At 44.6% G+C, this 24,736-nt stretch overlaps 1 protein-coding gene across 1 annotated transcript in view; it reads left to right on the plus strand.

Moving 5' to 3' along the window:
- DNAJC21 (DnaJ heat shock protein family (Hsp40) member C21) overlaps window positions 1-24,736 on the plus strand; it is a 210,439-nt gene that overhangs the window by 66,375 nt on the left and 119,328 nt on the right. Inside the window, exons 6-8 of the mRNA XM_086960516.1 lie at window positions 6,826-6,989; window positions 9,485-9,575; window positions 16,371-16,532. Of these exons, the coding sequence (XP_086816642.1) occupies window positions 6,826-6,989; window positions 9,485-9,575; window positions 16,371-16,532 (417 nt within the window). The remainder of the gene's footprint in view (window positions 1-6,825; window positions 6,990-9,484; window positions 9,576-16,370; window positions 16,533-24,736) is intronic.

The following is a 24,736-nucleotide window of genomic DNA, read 5'->3' on the forward strand; positions in this document are numbered from 1 at the left end:
ACAAGCAGAAGCCTTGTAGAACTTTTCCTCATAGCAAAGCCAGTCTGACTGCTTGACAGTCGACAATTTTTGGGGTCTCAAGTTCTCCTTCGTTTAATTTCCAGACACCAACTGTGATTTATAGTCTGGGTCTTTGACGTTAATGTTGGGGATCTGCTTCCTTTTGATGTGCCCTCTTCTGTTTTCTCTCTTGCTCCAAAAAGCAGCCTGTCACAGCAGGAGCACCTCCAAGTCTGATAGCCCCGCAACACAGGGAGTGACTAGAAGTTCACACCTGGATGTCAGCCACAGTGGTATATGTGTATCAATAGGTTACCGCAGGGCCGCAACCCTACTCTTTATGATTCTCTTATCAGCCCCATTTTCTTCCTGGCACGTGCGCGTGCCCCTTCCCAGTCACCTCTCTTTGAATCAAAGAGCACTCATTAAAGTGAACAAAGAGACTGTCTCTCTGTTCCTCCAGTGTGTCCCACCCATCTTGCAAGAATTCAGGAATACACAAATCTGTATAGAGGGATTCCCCTACCACCTCCCCTCATCTTCCTCCAGTCAGGCATGGGTCACTCAAAAGGGAACCCGCAGTCTTGCATGTACTGTTGCAGGGATTTTGCTCAGGAACAGAACTATGCTTGGGACCATAGAGCCTTGGCATGTAGGGAGTGAGTGGCCATACCCCTGCGGTATCTTTGACTAGCTATAGTGCCTCACTTGCCCTCCTAACCTTACCAGAGAGACAAGTGAATTTGCACCCCCGAACAACACTCGCGAAACTCTCAGGGATCACCCTATTGCTCTCTCACTCGTACTTGTCCACAATAATATGAACAAGAAACACAGAGTTTAGAAATCTTTTAAACTATTGTGTCCTGCAGTATTCGTGCCACAGTTGGAAAACCAGTGCATACAAAAATACAGTTGGCATGATCAATAAACCGTATACCATGAAAAGCCCTGACATTTTATAAGGCAGAGTAGTCTAACCCTCCTCCCCTTCTAGTGAAGCTAAATGATTACACATCAAAAGATCTCTGGGATAAGGTGCGGACCTGTACCGTAGCATACACAGACGCTCTATATCTCTATTGACTCTGTGCTTTTGTCTCTGAATTCTCTCTATGTGTGTGTTTTTTAGACCTTTGTACTCCGATATATTGCAGGACATGGGTTCTCACAAACAACAAATGCATTCGTGTGTTATGTCTTTCCGCTATTTCCTGCACAGAGAAAGTAACAAGGGATATCATTATTTGACCATGTCTCTGGTGTGCTGACTAAATACCAGTAAAAGAACAGAACACAAAAACATATGCAGGTTCTGTGTTAAAATACAATGTGGCACAAAGGTAAGCAGGTTATTACAATAACATGTGCAAATGAAAATGCGGCCTACAGCATGCACAATTAGGCTAAGCCAGGGAAAACTACAATGGGCCATGCAGGAAACACAGGGCAGTACTGTACCATTCACAGGCCCACTTAAACCCAGCACATGCATATAACATATATGCACTGCACAATCCCTGTATTGTACCATTCACAGGCACACATGCACCCAGCACATGTATACAGCACTACACACCAACCCGATGTAGGCCAAGTGTGAGTTAAGCACACAGCAGTGGAACTTTACACAAGTGGGCCTGTAGACCTCACTCCAGCGACACGAGCAGAAAAGACCTGTTCACTCCTATTGATCACTACATGGTATTCTGTCACCATCACTCTTGTAACTCCTGGCAAAGGCTGTAACCTTTCACCACTACAAGGGTAGTGCTTTGGGTACCCCTCCTCATCCAAAAAAACACAGTGAGTGAGACAGGCCTGTGTCATGGTGCACACGCATGATCTATGTTCGCCCATGACACCAAAAATCATCATTGGAGATCTAAACATCAGTACAGTTGTGGCACTCAGGACAGGGTTGCATGCCCATCACCATCCGAAGGACTTTTCCCTCCCAGCACATGACACTTTGATAGCGGGGGGAGAGAGAGGGGGTGGCTGTGGCAATGTCCAGTGCAGATGTAGAGTTCAACCAGAGACTCTGTGGTGTGTTTGGTGAGTGAGCAGTAGTTGAGGAGCAGGCATGCAAGTGCAAAGTTTTATGTGGGTGGTTGCAGGACTGTGCGAGTGAGAGAGTGGAGTGCTGGATGCTGTCTGCGCAGGTGCGTGAGTGTTGAGTGTGGATAACTGAAAAAAAACCTGCAGGAAGCACAGCAGAATGCTCCCTTCTCTTGTATGGTGTGGCAAGGCAGCAGCATGTGGAGCAGCGGCCTGGGGTTAAGGGCGTGGAGGGTTGCATCAGGATAGTGGTGGGTTGGGGAGGACCGGCGTTCCTTACACTGGGCACAGTGCTCCAGGAGCAGATGGGCTTGCCTTTGTTACGTTTGTGCTGCAGCCACCATTAAGTAGATCCTGTAAAAAGGGAGAAGTGATGTCACTTCTGTGCATATGAATGATGGGGATATCCAGTGATGCTACTTCCTGTGCAGATAGATGATGGAAATGAGTCCTTGCTTGGCTTCTTATCAATTGCAAAAAGAATAATTGATTGATGGAATGTGGAACAATGTCAAACTTTCAACCTCAATACAGACATCTGGGCCTAAATCCATAGGTTTCTTTTTTTTGCTCAACATGCCATTCCAGTTTTCACTCTGCCATATGCAAATCAGTCTTGACCCTGCTCCCTGTGGGAACAGTCCATCCCGAACTGCCATGCTGGGCCATAAATAAGCATCATGGGGCCGGTTTGAGGTATCACCACATATCAGCCAGGCTAGCTTGAATTCAGTGCATAGTGAGCACAGGACCCATGTCTGTGCATATCCTTCCCACTTTGGATGACTATAACAACACAAACAGATGATGGACGGAATGTTGAACACTCACCCAGTCACAGATCCCGATTATACCATCGTTTTTTTTCCTTTACTACTACTATGTATCTCTCTAGATCACTGTTTACTCTGGAGGTATGACAGAAGAAACGTTTTGTTAGTAAGGGTTGTTTATGTGACCAGATTAATCAAAATGATGCATGGTTGTATGTGCAATGCTTGTTTGGTGAATAGATAATAAATTCGCAGTTTACAGAACGTGAGGTGGGGTTGTCATCTTAACTCTAGCCATAACATCTTTAACTTTCTTAGTCTATTTAAGTCACTGGAAAGTTGATATTGAGTATGTACTGTTGTGTCTGTAAGAAAGGATATAGGTATATATTAGGTTTACGTAAGGCAGTCTCCTATTTGCACTCCCCAGGTAAAACAATATTTTCTTTTTAGAACTAGATTGTGCTGGTTGTTTTTGTTAATTTCATTCCCTTTCCAGAGCGACCTTCTGAAAGGCATCCAACTCTCACCAGCGAGGAAAATATGCATCTCTATTCATCAGCAGCGCCTTGACGCCTTTAGGCATTTGTTTGCACTTTATAAGTTGCCTAATCAATCCGGCAAATTATTATTTTGTTTTTCATAAACTATCTGAAGTTATGATCTTTATACATAATACAGCATCTAGATTTGGTGGTTGTATTTGTTACCAAGTCGTATTTCAAAAGTATCACTTAGTAACTTGGTACTGTCGAGGAAAGATTCCCTGTAAGCATTTACAGAAGGTAGAAACAAAGCCACCTTCACCAGGACCTTTATTTCTGGCAAATGTCGTGACATATAATTCGAGGTGCCCTAGAAGTGTAATTCCTGTCTCAGTTAATGCAAAACTCATGGGAGGTGGAGGTCCTTGAGATATTATTATTGCGTGGTTTAGCCCAGATGGTCATTTACAAATAAGTCTCTGCAAAAACCATTGGTCTCTGTTATGTTGTTGTGCATGTGGTGATTTCAATCCGGTTCTGTTATTGTGCTATAATTATTGAATGCTTTAGTAGGTGCTTTATTATCTTTATTGTAATATTGTTTCTTGTATAACATGCTTTTTATACCTTTTCCCTTTAACGCAGAAGTACGTTGACTTCTCTGATCATGTGCCTCCTTGAGGCTTTTCAAGAGTCTATTTGTTTATTTGGTGTATCCCACACTGAAAACTTCCCCTAGGTTGGAGGTCATACTGTTTTATACTTTGCTCACTAGATTAGGAGGTAGTCCAGATCCCTTATTCGTGCGTCTGAGTGAAGCACCTGCAAGGCTTTGGCTCACGCTTATGTTTGTAGAACCCTTCTAAGGTTGTTGTTGTAGTTGGTATATAGTAGTCGGTCCTACGGGTACTGCACTATGGCAGTTCAGTATGGTCTGAAGCTCAGACATTGGCCTTGGAATCTATCCATAGCAAAATCTCCAGAAGTGACTCTTCATGAATTGCACTCCCAGAGCTGCAGCCACCTGTAGTCTGACCTCTCCCCTCGGCTGTCGCCTCAGTGCACATTCGCTGCGTGGCCTGTCACGGCCACTGCACATTTTACCTTTCTCTGCCAGCTCCCATTGCCAACCAAGTGAATATCAGACTGTGATCTATCACCTGCCCTGGTAGGCTTAGTCTTTGAGTGATCTCTTAAATTGGCTACATCACTGCGATCAGTCTTTTCACTGTTGACTGGTGATGTTGAGATTCAGCTAGCCCAACAAGTTTAGGATGATTTTGCTGTCTCATGCTCACTATTTCTTGGGGAGCTGGGGCCACGTCCCTTTTTAGGTCTCGGCGTCAACGCGCGGAAGCGCGTCTCCGCCGGAGATCTTTTGTCAGCGACTATGCTTCCCAGGAGACAGTCCCGGCCACGCGCATCCTTCCAGGCGATTTGTAACTGGAACGCGCGCTGTGGCCAGGCGCTGTCTCCTGGGAAGCGCAAGCACCACACACGCATGCGCATACACACACACACAAGCGCCCATGCACGCACGCACATACATACATACAGAGACACCACCCCTGACACATACACACACACGCGCGCACACACACAAGTGCACCGAGGCCCCCCGCCCCCCTCCCCCCCCCCCCGCCGTCACCGTCGCACACATACATACACACACACACACACGAGCATACACACACACACACGTGCACCAATCCCGCTCCAGCCTTTAGGAACTTACCTTACCTCAGCACGCGGCGCCCAACCTCCTGCTGGCGCGGCCCCGGGGCTCTACACCGCTCACAGGAGCCCCGGGCCGCGAGACGCAACGACTCCGCCTGCCTCCTCTTCAGTTCCGGTCTGAACGTGGCCCCGCCCCCGTCACTGGCGACCGTGCCTGACTTCCGGGGCGGCCGCGATACGTGCCTAAACAATAGCGATGCGGGCCACGAGCGGTTATTTCGCAGAACAAAGATGCATTGCAGATTGCTTTATGTCGCGTCCATTGGCGCTTATTATGAGAAGTGTACGGGCCTGACGGAAAGTAATTGCTTTCCGCCGGTGTTTTGGTTGGCTGCCGTACATCAGGTAGCCTGTGTTTTCTTTGTATTCACGGGCGGCTTGTACAAGAGAATGGGCTGATTTCCCACAAGGGCATTCACGATAATTAATTTAGTTATCCCAAGAGCTTAACAAGTTGGAGCCCATGCTGGCCGAGTAGCGGCGTTCTTCCACAGTACAATCACTTCATGGTATTTAAGATTAAGCGATGTTCCTTCCCCATGCGAACGAGCTCACGTGGTCATCTCTGGGCGCGTCTTCGCTTCCCTCGGATTCTAACAGGGAGGTGTCCGCTTTCTGTATTTTTAGTGGTGAGTGGTGAGGGCAGAGTGGTGAGTGGTGAGTGCAGAGTGGTGAGTGCAGAGTGGTGAGTGCAGAGTGGTGAGTGCAGAGTGGTGAGTGCAGAGTGGTGAGTGCAGAGTGGTGAGTGCAGAGTGGTGAGTGCAGAGTGGTGAGTGTGCAGAGTGGCGAGTGTGCAGAGTGGCGAGTGTGCAGAGTGGCGAGTGTGCAGAGTGGCGAGTGTGCAGAGTGGCGAGTGTGCAGAGTGGCGAGTGTGCAGAGTAGCGAGTGTGCAGAGTAGCGAGTGTGCAGAGCATTGTGTGCTGTTGAGTGCAGAGTGCTGTGTATTGGCAAAGTTAATGACAATGCCCATTTATTTTTGATTTAAAGAAAAAAAATGTCATGAGCAATGCCAATAGCTCTACCTTTAATGATGCCGAGACCATTGCATTGCAAATGCTTGTTATTGTCTGTTTTGAGAGCGCAGCTATCGCCAGACAATTATGTGCGCATCACTAAAGAGCGGCTTTGGCTCCACCCACATGTTGGTAGCCAGGCAGAAGGCAGAAGTTGGGTTCTTTCACAAAAAAAGAGCTTGCTCTCCACGTAGCTGTAATCGTTTTGATTATTATCTAGCGGACTAAGCTTGAACTTTCAGGCGTGCACGGAAACACACACACCACACACACACCTACCTAATAAAGTGTCTTCGATAACAAGATAATTTGTTGTTTCTCTCTGGCAGCAGCACAGATGGGAGGACAGTCATTAACCTACTTCGATTTTTAGGTCTGGCTTGACAGTGCAACAGTCACTTGACCATTTAACCTATATTATTATACACAAAAATATCACTTAATTCTCTTGCTATTTACTTGTAATGCTTCCTATTACCATACAGCATTCCTTTAAAGCCATAACTATTGCCATTGCCTTGTATATTATAAAAGGGCGTATTGTTCTATTCACCAAATTCCATAAAGAATTGGGAAAAATTCTTAACCGTACAACATTTTGATTGTCTTTTAAGTTGTATTAAGTCAAACAGAACTTTCTTAATTTCCGTTAATTTAAACAAAAGCCAAGCTATTTTTAATGTACTTTATATAGAATTTATGATGCACGTTTTGCATACTTTTATTTATCAGACCTTACTCTTACTTAATCTAAAGGCTTGCAGAACAATACAAGGAACAGAGCTGGGTTAAAATGTCTGACCTGGAGAGGGAGTTGCAGCAAATGGAAGCCCAGTATGAAAAGGAATTTGGTGACGGTTCAGACTATGGAGATGAAGTGGAAGTGGAATCACAAGAAGCAGCCATGGCACAGGATGATGGTGAGTCTTTCTGTTGAGTACGGCTTGCAAATTGCACTGTTACATTAAGAATCTGAATTAGTTGGTCAGCCACACAAATAAAACCAAGTAAGAGTATGGAGAAACTGCTGAATGCTTAGCAAGCATACTTATTGGAATCTTAATGGGGGATGTCCGGGAGTATAGCTTTCTTATTAAGAGTTCGGTCTGCCTCCCTTTCTCCCATAATTCCCTCTCTGAACCTGTCTCCAATTTGTCTTCCTTCTCTGCTTCCTTGCCCTACTCATCCACTATCTTTGTGCACTTCCCTCTCCCGTTGCTGTGCTTCTTCCTTTCCCAATATTGCGTTGAATTGCTGCCCCCCTCGGCCCCCATCCCCTTCTCACCTCACATTCCTGAGCTGCAAATTTTAAACTGGTGAGCTCTGGAGCTGGGAGGCACAACAAACACTTGTCTCTAGAAAATAGAAGGTGAAATTAACCCACAGCACGTTAAAGTGAAATTACAAAATAAGTAGAAGTAAGTTTGTGATTTCGTTATTATTAACTAATCATGGTCACTTTTTCACTGTCACTTTATTTGTTCATAATGTGCATACCATCATGATTGTCTTTAAATTGTATTCGCTGAGTTCTAACATTATATTTTATATTATATGAACTCTCTTTTGACTTGGTGGCAGAAAATAACATAAACATTACCTGTGTAGTTTAAAAATATTAAAATAAAGGGACTGACTCGCAAAACCATTTTTTTTTTAGTTAAATAATTTTTATTGAATAATTAAAACCGTATCTTAGTTACAAAAAACATAAGGAATAAAAGTAACGTGTTGACAAGAGAAATATAACAGGAGAACATACAACCTTAACACGTTAGCTGCTTCGAACGTTCCGCGCAAGTGCGGAACGTTCGAAGAAACTGGTGGGGCTGCGACGGCCAACGGTCGTTCGCAGCACCAGCCAAGTAGTGCTCCCGTCGGCCAAGCACGGAATGGGTTATGCATATGAATAAAATGAACAATTAGGTACCTATTAATTAATTAATTAATTATTATGTGAAACATTTTTCTACGAAAGAGAAAGAAAGAATAGATAAAAGGGAAGAAGGAAGGAAGGTGAAAGAGCAAAAGGGAGAGGGAATTGAAAAAAGATATTATAATAATTAGTGTAAGGATGAGTGTGTAGATAGAAAAGTAGTAAAAGGTAACCAAAGTAAGTCGATTTTAATTTTTCGAGTTATTGAAGAAGATGAGACAGTAGAGATTCTATGTTCATCACAGATAAATTTTCACCAAGTTAGCATACAGATTTTAGAGTTGTCTTTCCAACAAGTAGGAATAACTTTAAATGCCATCGCAATAAAGAGATCAAGTAAATTAAACCTCTGTGAAGTAATAGGAAGATCAACACATAGAACCAAGAAATACATTTTGAATAGATAATGGAATACAAAAATGAAATGTCTTAGAGCATATGAACCAAAAGGATTTCGAAAATTTAAAAACATTAGTGCAATGGTACAGTACATGAAGTGAAGTACCATTAGAAGATAGACAAGACCTGCAAAGAGGAGAGTGAGAAGGATTAATTTTATGTATAAATACAGGTGTTCGATAAGCTCTGTTATATAGAAAAAACTGTGATTGTGTAACATTAGCAGCTTTGGAGGTGGTGAAAACTTTGTGCCGTAGCTTATCCCATTTTTTAATTGAAAGAGTAATGGAAAGATCCAATTCCCAAGCTAATTCAATCAATGTTTTTGGTCTTTCAGAGTTAGAAGAGGAAATGAGTTTATATATATAAGGGAGGCTTTCACATTAGAATCAGGAGAGATGTTCTACAAAGGAGTCAAGGGGGAAAATGGAGTGACATTAGGAGGAAAATTGTTATTTGATATAAAAATTTGAAGTGCCCTTGATATTTGAGAAAATTGGGGTAGGTAGGAGGAAGGTAAATCATAACGTTTTTGTAAAGTGTTAAAAGAATAACAGAATTATGAGAAATAAGTTGATGTGCATAAATCTTGCAAAAGCATTTGAGTATGGGAGTACTCTATTATGTGCTCTTACTTGCCTTTCTGAATGGGCCCCAGAACGTCCAACTCCCTATTTGCTAAAGTGCATAGGGCACAGTCCTTTCAATTTTCACAAACTGTAAATGAATATTTCTGTTAGTCCCATTTCAGATGTTTTGTGGCCAATTCACAAAGGCATGTAGGCATGGAGAACTCTTGTTCGTGCTCTTGCTTGCTTTTGTGACTTGGCCATGGTGCTTACGTACACAAACAAAAAGCTGAAAGACAGTTGATAATATTTTTATTTCATTTTCGGGAATCTTACTTCCTGCATATCTTTGTGTTTTATTCTGTAAACGCAGTATATAAGGTCTCACTATTGGCTCCTTTTCAAGAACGATTTATGGTCTGTGTTCATGTCTGAGCGATGCCTCAGAAGAAACAAAATAGTCCCTAGTGATAAAATGTATTTTCTAAGCCTGGGTTCTTTTTTTCCGTAGACAAAGCAAGTAATGAAGCGGAAGATGATATTGACTTGTATGATGATTTGTACTGCCCTGCTTGCGATAAAACAGTCAAAACAGATAAAGCGTGAGTATATTATATCTCCTGTGTCTGCTGAAGAAAACTTCAATTTCAAAGCTTTTAACTTCTGCTTTGGCTTGTTAGGATTTAAAATCATTTCAATTAACATTCCAAACAACAGTTTCCCTCTTTTAATACATTAACTAAAGTGTGATAGGTGGAATGGCTGAAGTAATCTCAGCCACTGGTAATTACTCGGGGCAGCAGCGTTTAGGTTTGGCTACAGAGTGCAGCTGTCTGCCAGACTTACTGTTTCATATTTCTTACAATCACATACAGTGGGATTTGGCACCATTGAGGAGTATTACTTTCACACCTCATGCTATTTGGTGTGTCATTCCGCCTTTAACAAAAGTACGTCCTTTAGAATGTACGAGGGACTATGTTGCAAAGTACACTCAGTCATCCTTCTGTTTGTAACATTCAGTTGCAGAAAGTGATATTGTTTTTTGCTTTTTCCTGGCATCGACTAAGCCAATGGCTCAGGCTTTTTAACCCCTTCGAGCCTGATGACGAGCTGGGCTCGTCATGGCGTAGCCCCTCGCACGCTGATGACGAGCCCAGCTCGTCACGCAAAGTGCGATTTGAAAAATCTCAGCGCAGGAGCAGAATAACGCTAGCGCGCATGAGGTTAAGAGATGAACAGCATTTGTGAGTGTTTGTGTTTACATGCTATAAACCCAGACCTATTGGCTTTGTTGGTGCTTGCTTTGCTTACTGTACTATTGCGACATGGGAGCATTCATATGTAAATTAGCTATGTCCCTGCCTGCTATAGTAGTAACTGAAGATACTGAACTGGAATTTCAGCAACCCCAGAATTTGTGTCTCATCAGTGAGATGCAGTTTGAGCACATTATGCATGACAATGCCGTTAAAAGACAGCAATCACATGAACTATCTAATTGTAAATATTACCCCTCTCAGAGGTTTCTTTTTAAGGGTATTTGGGGAGTTCTGCATTATGCCGTGCTTAGTCTGTAAAACAATGACTGCCAGTGCCCAAGGCGCTGCTGAGAAACTCCCAGCCTGCGCTATAAAATATCGACATTCCGAATACCAAGGCTGTTTATTCCTGAATCCACCTCTGGTCTTTTTAATATACAGCCAGACACTCCCTGTCCCTTTATCTTAATCTTGCCAGTCCCTGCTTTTCCCTGTATGACGTTTTTTCTGTCTTTCTCCTTGCCCCCTCTTGATTTAGGGAAATGTCTGATGAGAAAAAAAGTACTGGTCCTCAAAACTGAGTGATCATGACCCCCATCGGCAACCACTGGCTCAAATTAAGTTTCATGGTATCTCACCGATAAACACTGAATAGTCACACCCATCGTAGGATCCTACATCACTTTTAAAAGGAGCCTAAATCTTTCTAAAATGCATGTGTCTCTCTCTACTTGAATTTGAATTTGAAGGGTTTTGTATAGCGCTCGTACACCTGGCGGTTTCTTGGCGCTCACTGGTAACAGCTACTCAATCGGTCGGAAGAGGGGGTGACGGTAAAGAGGATCAGGATGGGAAGGCTTGGGTAAAGAGAAAAGTCTTGAGATCTCTGCGGAAAAGGGGGTATTGATTGCAGGATCTGAGGGACAGTGGGAGAGAGTTCCAAAAAGCTGGGCCCGTGGTAGCGAATTTGGAGCCACCCCATTTCTTCCGTTTGAAACGGGGAACCACGAGAAGGTGGTGAGAGGAGGATCGGAGGTCTCGTGATGGAGTATAGGGTTGAATAGCTGAGTTGATGAAGGAGGGGGCGGATCCTGTCCTGGCTTTAAAAATAGTGCAGCCGAGCTTGAATAGGACGCGCTGCCGGACAGGGAGCCAATGGAGGGAGATAAGAAGAGGGGTATCATGGTGTGATTTAGAAAGGTTAAAAACCAGCCGAGCGGCCTGGTTTTGAACCAGCTGGAGGCGCCTCATGAGGTAGTCAGGCATGCCATGGTAGAGGACATTGCCATAATCTAGGCGAGATGTCACCATGGCCAGTAGAATTAGTTTGAGCGCGTCTGGGGCGAAAAATCGTGAGACTCTGCGGATAGTTCTGAGTGAGAGAAAGGCTGATGACACCACGACAGAGACTTGGGAGTGTAAGGAGAGTTGGTTATTGATTTTGAAACCTAGGGTTTTGACAGAGGATACAGGAGTGGGTGGGGGACCTAGTGATGGGGGCCAGAAGGAGGAGGACCAGGGACTGGAGCAACCACCTGTCAGCACCAACTCCGTCTTATCGGGGTTGAGTTTCAGGTGGTTGAAATTCATCCAGTCCTGGATAAAGGTCATGATGGACTGAACCTTGGACATGGACTCTGGGGCAGAGGAAAGGTGGAAGATGAGCTGGAGATCATCTGCATAATTGTACACAGAGACCTCCAGCTGCTGCAAAGCAAAAATGAGGGGGGCGATGTATAGATTAAATAAAAGGGGGGATAGTGAGGAACCCTGGGGTACACCGCACTGGATGGGTAACGATTCCGCAGAGAACTCTCCCAGACGAACCGCCTGAGTCCGACCGCTCAAGAAGGAGGACAGCCATAGTAGGGCTGTTCCTCGGATTCCCGCCGCCTCGACCCGTGAAAGTAAGATGGTATGGTCCACGGTGTCGAATGCGGCGGAAAGGTCTAAGAGGATCAGGGCCAGATGTTGATCGGTGTCCATTCCTTGTCGGAGGTTATCCAGGACTGATGTTATGACGGACTCAGTTGAGTGGGCTGGGCGGAAGCCAGCCTGTCTTGGGGCCAAGGCCCCATGACTTTCCACGAAGTCACTCAGTGTTTTGACCACGTGTCGTTCCAATACCTTTGCCAGGAAAGGCAAGAGGGAGATTGGACGAAAGTTAGCAGGGTCGGAAGGGTCTGCTCCAGGTTTTTTGAGGATCGGTACGATCACTGCCGATTTAAGTGCTGGGGTAACGACGCCCTGAGCCAGTGAGCTATTGAGGAGCGCTAAAGGTGGTGAGGGGCAGAAGGTGTAGATCTGCTTTAAGATGTAAGCAGGGCAAGGGTTCAGCGGGGAGCCGGACTTGACCAACGGAAGAATTGAGAGAAATGAGTCGGTCGATAGGGGGGAATTGAGTCCAGATTAGCGGTGGCTGGAGGACGTCGGTGGTCAGTGAAGATCGGGGATGGGGGGGGAATTTTAATTGTGCCAATTGATGAGGTTTTAAATTGGAATTCTCCACCTAACCCATCACTGCTGAGCTAGGCTTTTCGGGTTTTGTTGTATAGTCATCTAGAATTGATTTAAGACTGCATGGACATTTTGAACGGAAAGTAAGTGACCAATCTTTAAGGCCTCATATACTTAGAAGTCGAAGATATTCTGCATGTGGTAAGTCAACATAACAACATGTCACACTGTTTTTTGTATGGATTAAGTAAGATAATTTCCAAGTATAACACTTTATAAAAACGCATAATAAATAAGTGCATATTTACTTTATAATTATGCTTCCTTCCTCTCTCCGCAAACATTTATCTAAAAAGTTAATTATAACATTGCGAATCTCAGCTGTAGAGTTAGTTCAGAGCTGTTTAAGTCTGCCTTTGTCTGTTCAATACCCCATTTTAGTGGTTAGTCTATTTTACTCGCAAGTCCATATAGTTGTAGTAAAAGAGTATGTGGATTCAATTTAATTTCATATTAGTGCCACAATTGCATCTTTTTATTTTGTGTTTTGTTATATGCTGATGCCACTCTTCAGAAACCTCTCCTTTGCCAATTTGTATGGCTTGGATCTTAGTCCTTCATTCTGCTTTCAAATTGTTATTAAAAGATTGTAATACCACCCTATCTACCAATGTGTTCTTGACTAAGCTATTTGTCCCTCTATTGGCTATTTAAGCCTTTACAAATGTATACTTTGTGTATGCACTTTTGTTCTGCTGCTTTTGCCTATTATTGCATCTCATCCCTAAGGGAGATTGCCAATTCTTATTCGGCTAAAAGACTGGCAAAGAGTTCATTGACCACTTCCTTAATTTGGCAGGCACTCGTTCTCGGTCCACGAGCTGCTAGTACTGCAAAATCATTACGATTTCTCTTTGGTTCTGGTCTGTGAATGTCATGTTGCTTACTTCAGCTTACTAATTAATTGCGAGCAGGCCTATTGCACTATAATTCTAAAGGCCAGCCTGCCCTGCAGTAGCCCCAGCATATCACAGAGGACCATTGCCTTGAGTGCTGACAGACTTTGCAGTAATGGAGTCGCAATTCCCCTGACATCCATACACACACTCTGATGCTTGGGAATCATATAGCAAAATCAGGAGCGCTTTGTCTTCATAGACTCATAATATTGAGTTTAACAATATGCCCCCATATACTAGATTACATCTTTTTATGTCTCTTTACCACTCATACAATATTAAAGCACACTTAGTACAGTTGTTTTCTGATTTATTTTGTCCTTAAAAATGTGATCACCTTGGTTATCTGTACATTGATGGTTTGATGAAAATTATTTAGCTTTACATTCTCTCATAAAGAATTACATTGATGCTGTAACCCTTTTGTGTTTTGGCAAGCAAACCACATCATATGTGTATTGCAGGATTGGTATTTTCAGTGGCCCCGTTTTTGAGGGGTACACATCCAAGATCACCAAACATCATGTCATCTGCAAACAAAATAAGCCTTCGTGCCAGTGAAGGTCCTTGCTTTAGTCCCTTGTGGGTTCTGACCATCACTATTTCTTGGTTACCTGTATGGGAATGTGTGCAGTATACAAATCCATGACTAAGTCCAGTAAATCAGTGCTAATTTTTTGTTGCCTTAGACAGGAGTGCCCTATCCTCTAGATGAAAAAGCAAACAAAGTCCATAAATACCTAAAATAGAGGCTTTTATATGTTTTATAATCTATTTCTACACTAGCCAGTAGTGTGTGAATCAGTGATCCTTCATGGACATTGACTGTTCGAACTCAGTTTGCTTGGGTTACAGGATTCCTTCACTAGTAATCTATGACTCCAGTCTAGAAAGATTCGCTTTTGCCAAAATTGTACCACCAGAGTCCAGTAAATTTAACCGGTTTCAATTCAGTTTGTCAAATCTATAAATGCATTTAGCTTCTTTTGACTATGAAAATCCATTTTAATTCTGTAATGCACTCTCAGGAGTTCAATGTAATAAGGATTCCATCGATGGGTATGGTTTTTGCATTTAGGACATAATTGAAGAATCCTGCAATGGACAACTGAATACACGTAAATCATTAAGCTTCAATCATTCACCTGGGAGGGTTTTGAGGCACGGGGAAGGAAGGTGGTTGAGCAGCTCTGTTGGGGTAATTCGATGAGCCAGGTCTTGAGGTCCTTCCTGAATTTGTGCAATGCCAGGCTCCATCAGAGGTGAATGGGGAGTTTGTTCCAGGTCTTGGCTGCAAGGTAGGAGAAGGATGTTCCACCTGCTCATGACCTGTGAAAACGTAGTACGTCGGCTAGGACAAGGTTGGCTGAGCGGAGGTTTCTCTTGGGGGCGAGGAAGGAGATTTGGTCGTTGAGAGGCTTTGAAGGCATGTGTGAGCAGCTTGAAGGATATTCATTTATCAACGGGGAGCCAGTGGAGGTCGTGGAGGTGTTGGGTGACGTGGTTGTGTCGTGGGATATCGAGGATAAGTCTGGCTGTGGCGTTCTGGATGGTCTGGAGTTTGCGGAGGAGTTATTTGTTGATTCTGGCTTAGAGGGCATTGCCATAGTACAGTCTGCTGGTGATGAGTGACGGTAGAGTCTGGGAATCCACTTGAACATCTTGCAAAGTATGTGGAGGGTGTTGAAACAAGCGGAGGATATGGCGTTGATCTGGCAATTCATAGTGAGTGATGTGTTGAGTATGATGCCGAGGTTGCATGCATGGTCCGTTGGGGTGGGTGGGTTTCATAGGGCGGGGGGGGCCATCAGGTGTTGTCCCAAGCAGAGGGGGTGGAGCCGAGGACAAGGACTTCTGGCACCTGCTAATCATCCAAATCGCGATGCTTTAATCCCTTCTTGGAAGTTGTGCCTTGTGATGTCGGGTTTGTTGGTGAGGGAGAGGATGAGATGGGTGTCATCGGTGTAGGATACTGTTGAGCCTGTGGTTTCTGACAATGGTTCTGAGGGGGGCGATGGATACGTTGAAGAGTGTGGGGCTGAGGGAGGATCCTTGGGGTACTCCGCATCTTATCTCTGTCGGTTCTGAGAGGTAGGGTGCAAGTCTTATTCTCTGTGTTATGCCTGAGAGGAAAGATTGTATCCAGTCTAAGGTCTTTCCTTGGATGCAAGCGTCGTGGAGCCTGGTGCCTAGTATGCTATGGGAGACTGTGTTGAAGGCTGCTGATAGGTCCAGGAGGATGAGGGCTGCCGTATGGCCCTGGTCGAAGAGAGCGCGGATCTCGATGGTGGAAAGGAGGGCGGTCAGTGCTGTGGTTGCTGCGGAATCCTTATTGAGAGGTGCCTAGGATGTTGTTGGTTTCCATGATGTGTGCTAGCTGGGTGTTGACAACCTTTTCAATGACTTTTGCAGTAAAAGGAAGCAGTGAGTCCAGTCCGTCTGGTCTGCGGAGGGCTTCTTTAGGAGGGGGTTGATTTTGGCGGACTTCCAGTTGTCAGGGAATGTGGCTGTCTCGAGGGAGCAGTTGATAGTTCAGTGTAGGTCGGGTGTGATGGCCGTGGCAGCTCTGTGGAAGATGGGCAGGGGTCAGAAAGTGCTCTTGAGTGAATGCTCTTCATTGTATTATGTGCAGTTGTGCAAATGGTGGGTATATCTGTCTTAATTCTCAAATGGAATAAATAGCTATTTTCTTTTGATACTTTCTTTTCAAACCCACTAGCATGAAAAACCATGAAAAGTCTAAGAAACATCGAGAGATGTTAGCCTTGTTACGTCAACAGCTTCTGGAAGAGGAGCAGAAGTTTTCCTCCCCTCACAGCAATGAAAATGGAGAGAATACAGAAGATTTGGAAGAGGATCTGGAGGAGATGCCCAAACAAAAGTACTGTATTCCAACATATTTTGTTCTTTAGTAATTGACTGTCCCGTTTTAATATTTTAGAGTGCAATTCAGAGTAAACTATTGATAGACCTGCAATGATTGCAGAGTGGAATTATTAATCCTATGCTGTTGGGGGGGATATTTTGGGCTGTTTTTCCTTTTTAGCCGTTGACATGTTGACTTCCTTGTCTGAGTATTGATCAATCTTGTTTTTTAGATAATTACTAATGACAGTGCACACAATGTCTTTATTTGTCTCTTACCACCAGGCTAACCTTATGTCCTTGATATTTACTGTTCTCTCTTTAAAAAAAATAAAAATCTTGTTTTCATTAGCTGCATATGTAATAACCATTTTGTAACCTATAACTTGACTCTGTGTAGACACACCATATGTTTTGGCACTCAGTATTAATAAACTGGATCGTCTCACAAGACACCAAAGCCGGCAAAGTGTATTTGCCAATATAATTAAATGCCCATCACAAGCCCCATATCTTCTCAAATTCCTGTGGACATCCTCTAGCCCTGTGCACTAACTTGTCCGCAGGCATGCCCCAGACTGTTTGCTGACCACTGCTCCAGCCTCAGCACTTTTGTGCTTCCCCATATTCTTACAGTGTATCTTCTGGCCACAATTAAAGCCGCGCTGCACAGCAGTAGTGTGTACTTGGGTAGGTTTTGTGCTTCCAAGATTCCCAGTGTGGCCAACTGCAGGCCTCACCAGAGTCCGAAAAGGGTGGTATGCATGGGCAATCCCATAGTGTGTGCCAAAGGCATTTATCATTAGCTGCTGCCCCTAATAGAACCATTGTTTCCTAGTCCTAGTAAAATAGGATCTGTGAAGCATTTTAAGTTGTACCAGATGAAGCCCAGCCCTGAGGGCCACCTCTGTTTGATGTCGGCATGCCTCTCCCTAGTCTACGTCTGCTTAGTAGTAAGATTACAAAACTCACAAAGCTCTAGAAGCAGTTTTTTTAATCACCCACATCCCTGTGTGCTTCATTTCATTGCTAGTTTACTTTTCTGTAACTTATTATGTGGTTGTAACCTGCCTCTCTCAATGATCACATACGCGGGACTCTGGCCCAGTTTATTATTTCTCTATTTTTCTAACCCCTTTCTTCAATTCTGGTGACTTAGTCTATGTTGCTTTTACTTTAAGCTCTGCTGTTTATATTCTCTACACTTTTGCAGCACACTTGTTTTAGCAACAGTCATCCGGTATTATCTTATGTGCTACCATTCCAACAAGGTCCTAGAACTTTACAATGCATATTGTGGGAGTAAGAGTCGTATTGGATATAGATGTCATCTGTGGGGTGAGGTAGCTTCTACCGTCTTTCCTGCCAGTCACAGTCCAAAGTAATCTTCAAGAAAGATCTTTTTTTTAAGCCGTCCCTTTCCCTCTCTTATATGGAGTATCACTCTCTGTGAGTTGATGGGCATGATTTCATCATGCAATTGAGGGTGCAGCTGCTGTAAGACTGGTTGAAGAAATAGTGGGGGGAAAGTAAATTGTGGGAATCCATTGTTTGAATGTAATCTTCAAACAAAATAATAATTAGCACTGAGCGTGTATACATAGAAAGTACATGACCTTCAGTGGAGTTTATTTCATATTTCTTTGTTCTGAAAATTATCATGGAGTGTAGGAAGGTACCTCCTGACTATGGTTGCCCCCAACTTTTTGCCCTGTGTTTTAGCTGGTTTTTGACATAGTCGACCTGGGACCCTGCCAATCAGGACCCCAGGCCTACTGCTCTCTCTGTAAAATGGATTCCATGTACCTTAGGTACATTTCCAATTGGTACTGGGCCACCTTATCAGACCCTGTAACTCGGGGCATAGGTGTACCCAGGGCCTACCAGGGGCTGAAGCATGTATTATGCCACCCCTGGATGGCCATCTAAATCTGACACAACTGGCTGCACGACAGCTGGGGCAAGGTGGTGTAATCACCCTTTGCTGTAGATATAGTATACCTATATCTAACCCTAAAAATGGACACACAGATTCCTATCAGTCACTCCTATGGCAGGCCTTGACAATCCTGAAGGCAGAGTGCTTGGAATCGTGTGAAATGGTGCTCTGGCATGAGCTGAGCCCGTTTGCAGCTTGCGGAACCAAGTCCTAATAGCTGTTCCATGATAACGCATACCATATACTCTTAAGTGCATTATAATCCTCGCGGTTAAATGCTATCTTTGGTATTGCTTTATCAAAACATGTCGAGTAAGGTGTCATACGAATTGGAATACTAACCCCTCGCCAATTCTGGCGACGGGGTTAGCATTCCACCCTTCTAGAGGGACACGACATGTATGTAACTGTGAACCCCGGTTAAAGTTAAACGAAGCCTCAGCTCCACAAAATGGATGCTGCCACCACAGACACGAGTCTGACCTCCTGCTGCTGGGAGTCCTTCCAGCGAGGAGAGCCTGGACAAAGGGTTTCCTGTCAGGGGCGGTGCTAGCACCATGCCAGACAGGGTTTTGTGTATCCTGGGTAGGCAGGGCTTTACAGGAAGGTGACTGCTGAGTGGCACCCCGGTGCTCACTACGCATAGGCCGTCCAGAACCAGTTCCAGGGGCACACCAGCCCCTGGCCTGGGGAAAATCCGGCATGGGAAAGGGGTGTAACCACCCCCCTCCTAGTCCCACCCATAGGCAGGACCTAGTCACCGGGTCAGCCCCTTTTCCTAGTATAAAGTTAGGAGCGGGCCCCCTTCCAAAGTAGATCATCTTTGGAATCAAGACACGACCTTCTGCAAAAGGACTTCAAGATTTCTTCTTCAAGATTCTCCCTTGTGACTAAGGAGTAGTCACCCTGCATCCGCAGGCACCATCTTAAGAACACTGCGGTCTGCTGCAAGTCCTTCCTCCGGAATCCGACTGCCCAGCTCGACGAGAACCGGCTTCCCTGGCACCTCTGACCTCTACTCACCTCTACAGCTAAGCTGAGAACCGTGAGTGCGACGAGACCTCGAGGGACCGGCCATCTTCAAGACTGCACGACTTCTTTCCAGCACGACCGCCGAGGGATCCTCTGGTGAGTGCTTAGGGGTCCGAGAAGCCCCGACCCTGAGCAGCTCCCGCACCGAAGTTCAGCCTCCCAGCATCTCCACGATCTGCGTGGGGCCCTTCTGCTTTTTGCTGCTCACCGCGTTGTTTGGCTACTAGCCCGCTGGCTTGTGGCCTTCTTCACGACGCCCGACGACATCACTGCTGCTGGTCTGGTTGCTCCAGACTGGCCCTTGCTTCCTTCCAAAAGAGGAGCACCCCGGACCCTCCTGGTCCACTCAAGACGCCATTTTAGGTCCACCGCGTGGGCTTGAATTAGCCAAGGCTTTGTTGCCCAATCCTGGGTCCAGCGACGCCGACAGCTTCATCCATCGTGGGACAGCTCGCTCCTCCATCTTGGTCGCCGACAACGCCTCCTGGTCCGTGAGATCTGCAGAGCCCAGCGTCGCCCACTCACCTAGTCGAGGTGACTACCATCCGGTGCCCTCCTGGTGCCACCTGACTACTGGCTAGTAGTCTCGAACTTGGTCCCCTCTGCTTTCAGGTATTGTCCATCTTCAAGATCCAGGCTTGGATCACTTCGAACTCTCTTCACTGGTCGCCTGCCAGCTTCTTTCTTCCAGGCTCCTGGTCCGTCTACGAGGATTCCCGACGTCTTTTGAGACCTATGCAGCTGCAGCCCCTGGGCTAGGTAACTTCGGCATTTCGGTGCCCCAGCATAGCCTCACTATCCAAGGGTCAGAATCCACTTTCGTTTTCCTCCTACCAGGTCGGGTTCGCCCGAGAACACTAACTTTCTGAAATCTAGCTACCATAGACTTTGTCCCGCATCCCGTGTGAGAGTGCGCACTCTGCACCCGAGTCCCCTAGGCCTCCTAGAAGTAATCTGAAGATTCTATAGTAAAGACCTAGCGATTCCAAAGCCTATTAGTACTGTACTTACCTGCTAGTAATTTCGCATTCCACTTTCAGAGTATATGGTTTTCCGTGCCCCTCGGGCATTTGTATATACTGTGCTAACTTAAGTATTTTCGTAAGAGTTTTGTTTTGTGCTTAGTACCCTGTCCTCATAAAGAGTACAGGGCTGTTGTGATTCTAATAAATACACTGTTTATTTTCATAACACTTGTGTGGTGTCCTTTCACTTGGTGTTCAAGGGGTATATGTGATGGTATAACAGCTGGCTTAACACGCCCTCTCGAGTCTTTAGCCTTAGACTGCTCGTATCCACGCTACTAGCATAGCTGGTCTATAAGGTTGACTTACAACCAATCATCAATAAGGGTTGTCTGGACTGATACATAGTGTTCACTAGAATAGTGAGCCCTGCATATCAGGCCAACTTCTCACATGGAGTTTGATATTTAGTGACTAATTGCACCCAAATTAATTATTAAAGTCACAGCAGGGTTTAAAAATGTATAAATTAGTGAGGGTAGCTTTCTCGGTGAAAAGGGTGAAAATAAAGTGTCCCGCTTCTTCACATATTCCTACAGGTTGTTGAATCCCTTGAAAATAGTGAATAACGGAAAAGGGAGAATATTCGGGGACTAATACCTTTCGGTGATTTTCACAGCGGCACCCTGCTTTTTTGAGTTTTGAATGGAAGGGAAATGGAACGCATTTGTTATGTATCACATTTTGCAGCAAATGTCTACTTGGATGCTTTTTTTTTTATAAAGACTGGATCATGGTTGTGACCCTCTGCCCAGCAGTATGATCTACTCACATTTTTGTGGCATTACCCTGGAGAAACAAAGTAGTGATTATTCAAGATGTAGTTCCTAACTACAGTACCTTTGTGTTATAGACCATCAACTTTTATAAAACATCTTTTAACCGGTTTGTAAGGTAGGACAATAAACATAGATTTATCATTAATTTAAGAAAACTGGATATACTGTCCTTAATGCCAAGGTTCTGCAGACAAAATCATTTGTTCACTTTTCATAGATAGATGCAAGGCATTTCTCCACACTTTTCCAGCAGAACCAGTAATCCCACCGAACATCCTCATTATAGACAACATAGGCAAGGAGGTCATGGTTCCTGCAATACATGGAGATACTTGCAGTAATAAAAGAAGTTGCTAAAGTAGGATGGGATAGTCAATGTGGATGTGCTGCATTACCCTTTACAAATACTGAGTGATGAACTTATGAACATGGTTCCATAGATCATTGAATTTGGTAATGTTAATATTGACCTTTGGATCATGAACATAGATATGGAAACAAAGACACCCACCAACTTCTGAAATTAAGTGGAAATGATTAATAGTATTGTTTAGAGAAAATGAAATTGATGCTCTCTACATTGGATTAAACAATTATTAGCAACCCAGTGGTTGTGAGAATCAAACCATTAATATCTTAGTATTCTTTCTAAGCCATAAGATACATACAGAAAAGCATCACATAGTCTAATGAAGATGCAGTAACTGTAAGACAAATTGGGTAGTTAGCTAGAGGTAAACTAGCTAACTGACTAATAGTATCATCTTCTCTCGTGCCATGACACTGAACTAGCGGTAAACTGATGTAAAAGTGGACTGGACTAGAAGAGCAAGTTAATTACCTTTGGTAACAGTTTTTCCCAAAGAGACTAGTTAGCTGCTGATTTGTCATCTTTTGAATGTTCCCCAGCCGTTAGGTTGGACCTGGAAAAATGTTTTCATAGTACCTCTGCGCGCCTGTCCGCTGTGTAGACCTGCACTAACTCAAATCTGCTCGGGAAGTGGTGTGTGGGGGCCTATAAATGCGCCACTGTAGTGCTTTCGAGACTGTCCGCGTCTACAGATGTGGTGCTCCAAAGCTAACTAGTATATCAGTGTGCATATTCCTACTAAAAGATAGTCTAATCGTAGAATGGGGAGGATGGAAGGGTCTGTTAGGAGTCTGCTGCTAGATAGAGATTACCTGAAAGAGTATTACCGAAGGTAAGTAACTTGTTCTTCTGATAGAAACTTCTAGCCGCAGATTCCACACCTTTGAATAGATGCCAAAGAAGTACCTATTTGGAGGTGGGTGGGGTGATGGTTTGACCAAAGTGGAACGATGCCACAACTTTTGAAAGAAAGGCATCTCTACTTTGCTGAAGCAGCTTATTGGTGAAGAAGGTGGTGTAGGGTTGATGAACACACACAGCCTTACGCTCACTCATATGCTTTGCATAGGTGATGGCTGTCAGGAACACAGTTTAAGTGGTGGGAAGTCAAAAGTACATCTGTGAAGTGACTCCAATTGAGTGCACATTAAATAAGGACAAGATCGAGGCCCCATTGGAGAATCACAAACTTATAAGTTAGAACCATGTGTTTCGACCCTTTTTATAATTGCATCACAACTGGGGATCTAAGCAACAAGGGCTGTTCAGTCAACCATAAAACAGCCAAGAGGGCCGAAAAATAACCCTTAACTGTGCCAAGAGCAAGGGCTTGCTCGGTGAGAGACAGAACTAATAATAAAACATCAGACGGTTTAGCCTGTAAAGGGGGTGGGGGGGTCCCCCTGGTGAGTGCTGCACCAAACCACAAATTTGTCTCACCGACTGTCATGCACAGTTTTCGTAGGGGGGCGGCTGGCTACCAGGATGACATTAATCCCCTCCATCAAAGGTGTTTAGTTGTCGCTGTTAAATCTCCAAATATTGAAGGTTGCAAAGGTCCAGGTGCAGAACTATGCCCTGTGGCTGCAACAGCAGGTCGTCCCAGAGGGACAGCTTGATAAGAGAAAGTATGTTTAAGCCTAGGAGTTCTGGATATCAAACTCTTCATGCCTAATCCTAATCTATATGTAACCCCTCTTGCTCAGATCACCGAATCGGTAGGTCTAACCATGTTTACTTATGAAGATAACTCGCAGATAATTTTCTCACTCTCTAATGGAGACCAGGATTCTTCCTCCCTTCTGTAGTCAGGCCTTAGCAAAATTGCAACATGGATGAGGGATAACCTGCTTAAGCTTAATGGTGGCAAAACGGAGGTTTTAACACTTGGCCCAAATCAGGGTCTTTGGAGCCCAAGACATTGGCCCCCAGAAATGGGATCTCTTCCCATTCCATCGCACCATGTACGTAATCTGGGCATCATCATTGACAATGGCCTAACTATGGAGCCCCAAGTTAGTAATTTAACAGCAACCTGTTTCACCATCCTGAGGTGGCTCAGGAAAATCATCTGGATGCTGCCTGGTGACACACAGAAGTCTGTAGTCAACGCCCTAATCACCTCCCATTTAGACTACGGAAATGTCCTTTACTTAGGGTCATCACAGGCTGTCATGAGACACCTTCAGCTTGTGCAAAATGCCGCTGCAAGACTGCTTCGCAAGTGTCATAGAATGGAACGCATGTCACGTCATCTCTGGGCACTGGCTAAGAGTCGAAAATAGAGTTAAATTCAAGACCATTAATTTCATGCACAGAATCAAATGGGGCATTGCCCCAAGATACTTACAATCCCTGGTTCACACCTACACCCCTGCCTGAGATCCTCATCTCAGGGCCTTTTCAGCGTGCCCAAAGTACGTCGTGCCAGGATGGGGGAAGGTCCATTTCCCTGTTAGGTCCTAAGCTATGGAATTCCCTCCCTCTGAATTTACGCATGGAAACAAGCTAAGTTCATTTTCGCAGAGCCATAAAGACCTGGCTGTTTAATCAATAATTTGCCCCTGCTATTCGTCAGAGTGTGATCTGCTCAACTGCTTATTATCTTATCAGCGCCGGGAAACCCTTTTTGGGTAGCTGTCGCGCTTTAAAAACTCAATAAATAAATAAATCCAGAGCCACTAGTATGTGTTGGACCTGGTCTGTTCTAATCTTCATTAGAACTTTCGGCAAGAGTGTTGTCAGCAGGAAGGCATACAGGAGTCCGCATGTCTGATCGAGAGACATCTTGGAAATTCCAACATACAGAAGTTCTGACATTTTATTTTTCTTGGCAGTGGCAAAGAAATCAAGCTGATGTTCTCCCAGTTTGTGTAATTGCCGTTTTTGATCCACTATGCGTCGACAGCTTAGCTTGTCCAATCTGACATAAAAAAATCCTGCTAGTTGGTTCACCACCAGGAAGATTCCTTAGAGCACGGGTACTCCTAGTACGGCCTGCGGACCGCCAGCGGCCCTGCAAGCCTTCCTTGGCTGCGCGCGTACCTTGCATACATCCTACCTGTGTTTTTAAAA

This window comes from Lissotriton vulgaris, chromosome 3_1 (assembly GCF_964263255.1).
Source record: "Lissotriton vulgaris chromosome 3_1, aLisVul1.2, whole genome shotgun sequence".
Taxonomy (NCBI): domain Eukaryota; kingdom Metazoa; phylum Chordata; class Amphibia; order Caudata; family Salamandridae; genus Lissotriton; species Lissotriton vulgaris.